This window comes from Etheostoma cragini, chromosome 14 (genome assembly GCF_013103735.1).
Source record: "Etheostoma cragini isolate CJK2018 chromosome 14, CSU_Ecrag_1.0, whole genome shotgun sequence".
In the NCBI taxonomy this organism is placed as follows: Eukaryota; Metazoa; Chordata; class Actinopteri; order Perciformes; family Percidae; genus Etheostoma; species Etheostoma cragini.
Genome location: NC_048420.1, coordinates 23967501 through 23974327, shown reverse-complemented (window position 1 = coordinate 23974327; position 6827 = coordinate 23967501). Strand labels below are relative to the sequence as shown.

The 6827-nt window shown below is 39.1% G+C and overlaps 1 protein-coding gene across 1 annotated transcript in view; it reads right to left on the bottom strand.

Annotated features, from left to right (window-relative positions):
* The window catches only part of atf6b (activating transcription factor 6 beta), a 16645-nt gene that overhangs the window by 414 nt on the left and 9404 nt on the right, over positions 1-6827 (bottom strand). The window contains exons 8-13 of the mRNA XM_034892807.1: positions 6107-6189; positions 4616-4822; positions 3310-3417; positions 2239-2338; positions 1701-1768; positions 249-348 (exon numbers count right to left, since the gene is read on the bottom strand). Coding sequence (XP_034748698.1) covers positions 249-348; positions 1701-1768; positions 2239-2338; positions 3310-3417; positions 4616-4822; positions 6107-6189 — 666 coding nt within the window. The remainder of the gene's footprint in view (positions 1-248; positions 349-1700; positions 1769-2238; positions 2339-3309; positions 3418-4615; positions 4823-6106; positions 6190-6827) is intronic.

Sequence of the window (6827 nt, the reverse complement as noted above, 5' to 3'; positions counted from 1 at the left end):
CACACTGTAAAAAACATCTCACTATCTGCTAGCTGCCTGTCCCCTGAACACACTGTAAAAAATATCTCACTATCTGCTTTTTTGAGAGGTTCACGTCAGGCTACGACGTAGGGACGGTACTGCCACGTACCTACGGCGGTCAATGCAGAAGCATGCATTGGCCTTAATGCGTGGTGTGTGTGTCTGTGTGTGTGTGTGTGTGTGTGTGTGTGTGTGTGTGTGTGTGTGTGTGTGTGTGTGTTTTGTACCCGTCTGAAGGAGACGACGTAGAAAGTGTCCTCTCTGCGGTCGATGGCGTCCATGAAGTCGCTGTAGGTGACCTCAGGACCAGGAAGCACCTGCAGCTGACTGCAGAACGGAACAACAATAACAACAACGTCAACAACAACATTGAGTTTCTCCAATTTATCCAACTATCAGCTGTGGTTCTTGTTTCCGTAGTTACCAAGTACTTATCAATAATTCTAGACCTGCAGGTGGCAGTGTAACGAGGAACGGATGGATGTTGCCAAGCTGACATCCATCATGGACAACACCCCTCACCCCCCACATGAAACTGGGGGGGGGGGGGTAAGAAGGAGAGGTACCCCAGGTCTCTGTCAGACTCTACAACACCTGCACCACCTGATAATGTTGTAGTTCTGTATATCTTTATTATCTGTATTTATATTTTTCCATTACAAATAGTTACTTTTTCAATATTATTTATGGACACAGGTGCTACTTTTGCTTTATTACTTTAATTACATATTCAATCTAATTTTAACGTCACTTGCTTACACTGCAATATTGCTTCTTTTTTTGAACGTACTATGGCAACCGCACTTTACTTTAAAATACCTTAATTTGACGCCACTTTTACTTCAGTCTACCTTCTGCTCATTGTCTGTTGTTTGCCTGTTTTTCTTGTGTTTTTACTTGTTTGTTTTTTTGTTTTTATTGTTGAGAATGCTGCTGTAACAAAGGAATTTCCCCGCTGTGGGATGAATAAAGTATCATCTAATCTAAGCTCAAGCCCTCGTTAGCCAATCAGAATCACTTCCTCACTTCCCCAGCTGCCTAAACCTCCGGTTAGGACCCTGTTTTTTAGGACCCTGTTGAATCAGTTATTGGAAATTTTGATATATTTGCTGGGGATTTAGGTTGTGTTGGGTTCCGTGCCCGTAATCAATGTACATTTTCTCACTTTTTAACATGTTAAATGAACTATTTTTTATTTAACCTTTATTTAACCTTTATTTACCCAGGAAGTCCTTCGAGATTGAAATCACTTTTCCGAGGGAGACCGGGCCGAGACGGCACATTAGTTACAATAAAAACAGAACTACAACGTAGACAAACTGACACATAGAGGAAAGGAACAGCTCACATGGGGCAGGTGCATTTTTGAGTTACATGACATTTAACATGGCCTTAAATTCATTTATTGGGACTAGATCATTTAGATGGAGCAAAGTAAGAGAAGGCTTTTTGTCCCAGCTCAGTAAAAAACGAATGAATGAATAAATCTGCCCTGTTTCCTTCTTTTCAAGCCTAACAAAGCCAGTTTCCTTCTCTCCACACAGCTGTCAGAAACTAACCGGTTAAGTTTCAGTACAGAGTCGAGCTTTCAGTTTCACGGAGCTTTGCATTGCTCTTGACACTCGGACTGAAGCCGGTGTAACTGGTGTCGGGAGTGTGTCAGGAAGCGTGTGCGGTACCTTTCTAAGGAGCGGTGAGCCTGAATCGGCAGATATCTGGAGAAGTTCGTCTTCCTCAGCTGAGCTTTCTGCAACGACAAAGTGACGAGGAAACACGGTTAATGGAAACTTTGTAGTGAGTCAGGTTTCTTTCTAAGGGAAGTTCAATCAATAGCAACCGCATTCTGCTCAGTTGGACCATACGACAGAAAAACCTCCAATATTAAGGGGTATTACACTGTCATGACGTAACCCGATGACACTAAAAGAAGTGTTATGTCAAACGTTGATGCCTTGTTTATTTTTATGACACGTTCATGACATGTTGTGTCACTCTTATGTAGATACCTTCAAGTAAAGTGCAACCTGTTAAGTTTACAAGTAAAACTGCTTTTGCACATGTGAGAAACCTTATTTACTTTTTCATTTATGTCAAAAATAAACAAGAAACTGATGGAATAACTTGTTGATATATAAAAAAAAACATCAAAACAGGCTTATGAAAAAGAAGAAAAAAGCAGCATTGGCTTTAACAGGAAGAAGAGGATGTCTACTGAACCTGGGCGATTTTGGCCTTCTTGGCGGTTTTGGGTTTCCCTCCAGACTTCTTCCTGTCGATCTGGTGTCGCTGGACCCAACCCCGCAGCTCATCTGCCAGCCTGGAGGACAGAAACACTCAACTGAGACAAAGGAAATCATGTGATCTGGTCTGAGAACTCCTCGACTCCTCGCTGGAACCGGGAGATGTTTTATCCCTCCTTCGTGTAGGCCGTCTCAGAGCTCTCATTCCTGCCCCCGAGGAGCTAGGATGGAGGAAGGATCTCTGAGGAGCTACGAGCGAGGACACACAAGAGACTGACTCCACTGCTGACTCCACCCACACAGCTGAGAAGTTCATGTGACGCCTCAGAGGAAAGGACGCCCTAACCACGTAAAGACATGGGACCACTGATGTAAACATTAATTGGACAACGCATCTGGTTAGGCAAAGTGCTGCAAATGCGGAAGAGCTTTAAACCTGCGTAGTCCACCGTAATTCTCCATTCCCCTAGATGGCGCTGCTTCGTGTTTGTTGTCTGAGCCACTTTATGTTGCTCAAGAAGATAACCACTCTTTTTTTTCGAGTGTGAAGGCCACAGTAGCAGCTAAGCGAGCATTATAACGTGTGTTACAAAGTGAAGAGCGTGGGTCTCTGAAGTAAAGGCTGCACTACAACAGAGCTGTTTGGAGCAGTTTGTGAGTTTGTGCGTTTTCTGTTGATGACGTTAAGTCCCTTTGGGGGGAGCGCTTTGGGCTTTTTCACTTTGTAAACCTTTGACACAAAAAGAGAGCACAAAAAAGATGGCAGTAGGTGGCAGTGTGATGAGAAGCTCACAAACAAATCAATCATCATGCACAGACTGCAAGTTAGAAGTGTGTAAAATTTGCTTTTAGAAAAAAGTCTTTGTTATTCTGAAATGAAGGAGCATTGGAAGGAGAATGAGATGAAGAAGGACCAGAGAAGGAGAACACAGTAAACTGTGTTGGAAGTTGTAGATGGAGGATCAGAGAATGAGATGGAGGACCAGAGAAGGAGGAACACAGTAAACTGAAGTTGTATTTTAGGAGCTGTTGAGGGTGTTGGACTGACCGGAGAGACTCGGAGCGGTTGAACTGTCGGCAGTCGGAGGAGCTGAAGTATCGGTCGATGTCCTGCAGCACGAGATCCTTCATGTCACTGAACACATCGCTCAGGTTCCTACACACACACACACAAACACACACACACACACACACACACACACACAGACAGACACACACAGAGAGACACACACAGACAGACACACACACACACAAACAAACACACTAATTGTCAGGCCAAAACAATCTTTCTATTTTTAAAAATTTGGGATTTTTTCATCCAAATTCACCAAATATTACATGGATGATTCGCTTGTTGCAAGTTCAGATCAGAACACTACTTTATCCAACTTTATTCCCCCCCCCCAAAAAACTGACAAGACAAAAAAATATATATAATTTCATCTAAATGACGTTCTTGACCTTGAATTCAAAAAAATAAAATACTGTAAAACTAGTGGTGATATATTGGTGTTATTGATGTGTACTGTATACTGATGGTAGTGTAAGAAAAATAAAGAAAATGTTGAAAAAAACAAAACAAAGAACTGATAAAAAAATATATCAAAAGCTTCAAACAATTATTAGAAAATATCTCAAAAGCATCAAAAAAGTGTCAAAAAGCATCAAAAAGTGATAAAAAAAATCTCAAAAGCATCAAAAGTGTAAAAAAAAATGTGTTTTCAAGTGATAAAAAAATATCTAAAAAGCATCAAAAAATGATAAAAACAATATCTCAAAAGCTTCAAAAGCATCAAAAAGTGATAAAAAATATCTCAAAAGCATCAAAAAATGATTAAAAAAATATATCAAAAGCTTCAAAAGCATCAAAAAGTGATAAAAAATATCTCAAAAGCATCAAAAGTGTAAATAAAAAGTGTTTTCAAGTGATAAAAAAAATATTTCAAAAGCATCAAAAGTGTAAAAAAAAATTGTTTTCAAGTGAGAAAAAAATATCTCAAAAGCATCAAAAAGTGATAAAAAATATCTCAAAAGCATCAAAAGTGTAAAAACAATATCTCAAAAGCGTCAAAAGCATTAAAAAGTGATAAAAAATATCTCAAAAGCATCAAAAGTGTAAAAAAAAAAAGTGTTTTCAAGGGATAAGAAAATATCCAAAAAGCATCAAAAAATGATTAAAAAAATATCTCAAAAACATCAAAAACGAGGTTAAAGGAGCAGTACGAATATTCTGCAAACAGGTGACAGCTAATAAGATGTGAAATTAATTAATATGCGTGAGTTTTTTTCTAAATTAAATTAGACCAAGGAGATCTTTGATGAACTGAACCTCGTCTTCGTCCGCTTCGTCTCACCTGAACTGAAAAGCCTCGGCAGCCTCGTCTCCTGCGTCCTCCTCTGTTTCCGTTCGGTCCTCCACTCTGATTGGCTTAGCCGCCGCCTGCTGCTGCTTATGTTGTTGTTGTTGTTGTTGTTGTTGTTGTTTTTCAAACTCCAGCAGCCGTCGCCCCGTATACGACACCACGCTGTCCTGCAGGTCCGACAGCTTCCTGTCTGTGATGCTGCGGGAGACAACGAGTCCAGGAGCTCAAATCTGGCACCTTTAAATAATAATGTCTATATCTGAAATTTGAGTTTCTTTTTAACCAAATTACCAAAGAAAATAAATAAATGAGGGTTATTGACCATGAATTTCAAAACGTAGTAAAACTAGTAGGGCGGTCATAGTGAAAACTACAAGAAAAAGTCTGAAAAAGGGACGAAAATGTCAAATTTTTGTCCGTTTTTTTGACCCGGGAGGACAATACAAGGTCAATTATTACCAAAAGCTTAACGTGATTTAATTTACCTGAACAACAATCAATCATCACCATATTTATCTCACATATTGCTCCTCATAACCAGTGAAAACTGCCGAAAAATCTAACCCAAAGTCCTATTATTAAGGACGTTAGCCGACATTAAGCGTCTGCTGCTTTAACCCTCCTGTTGTCCTCGGGTCAAATCTGACCCTTTAAAAAAAGTCTATATCTGAAATATGAGTTTCTTTTTAACCAAATTACCACAAAAAGTTGTTTGGATTCCTTAAAACGCTCTTTATAAATACAACTGATCACTTTCATGTCTCTGATCTTAACTATAAGTCAAAATAATTCATCATTTCTGCTTATTTAACTCAAACATTAGGTATAAATCTAGATAAATGAGGGTTATTGAAGATGAATTCAAAAAAGTAGTAAAACTAGTAAGGTGGTGTTAGTGAAAACTTTAAAAAAAAGTCTGAAAAAGGGACAAAAATTACAATTTTTTGTCTGTTTTTGACCCGGGAGGACAACAAGAGGGTTGAGAATATATTTTTAAAATATATTTCTTACTGTCCTTTCTGAGAGAACGAGTCAGGGAGCTCAAATTAACCCAATCGCCTGAATTTGTCCAAATTGTGGGGACAACATGAAGACAACATGAAGACAACATGAGGACGACATGAGGACGACATGAAGACGACATGAAGACGACATGAAGACGACATGAGGACAACATGAGGACGACATGAGGACGACATGAGGACAACATGAGGTGGAGTTGGTGAAAACTTTAATAAAGTCTGAAAAAGGGACAAAAATGTCAAATGTTTGTCTCTTTTTTTTGACCCGGGAGGACAACACAAGGGTTAAGAATATATATATATATATATATATATATATATATATTTCTTACTGTCCTTTCGGTTTTTATATGTGAAGTGAGTGTTGTACTGTGAGATCAAAGATCAAAGTTTGTTGACGCGACCGTGGCCAGTAAAGCCGACCCTGGTGTTTGGTGGAGAGGATGAAGTGAGCCGGTACCTGACGGGTCCGAAGCTGAACGTCATGAACAGCAGGACGGCCATGACACACACGGCTCGCTTGTTGCTCGCCGAGTCGCTGCCCTGAAAAACACAAAGAGGGAAACTTAAGCTGCACGTTGGTAAATACTGACCATGATAAAATACACTTTATTAACCCTCACGTTGTCCTCGGGTCAACATCACCCCGTTGTCCTATATCAAGGTTCTTTTTAATTCCCCAAAATAACATGATTGATTCCACCCAACGCTCTTCGCCAAGTACAAATCTCTACTTTCATTAATTTTGGGGCGTCTTATTTAATTTTATAGCATTTTAAAACAAATGGAAGTGTTTTTGAAATAGTATTGAGTAAAAGTTGACATATTCCAGTCTGTGATTATCATCAACATCCATTCCTTTATCTTTAGTCTCAATAATTCCTAATTTCTGCTTTTCTAACTCAAACATTAGGTATAATTTACTATAAATGAGGTTTATTGAACATAAATTCCCAAAATAACTGTAAAACTAAAGTTAATGAGTTAGCGTTACGTAGTGTGGAAAACATTAAAAAGGGACAAAAGCGTAAGAAAAAATGTTGATTTCCAATTTTGACGGAAAGACAACACAAGGGTTAAGCCTGCAAGGGAAATTACAATGTTTTCCTGTTATTATTCACACACACACACACACACACACACACACACACACACACACACACACACACACACACACACAC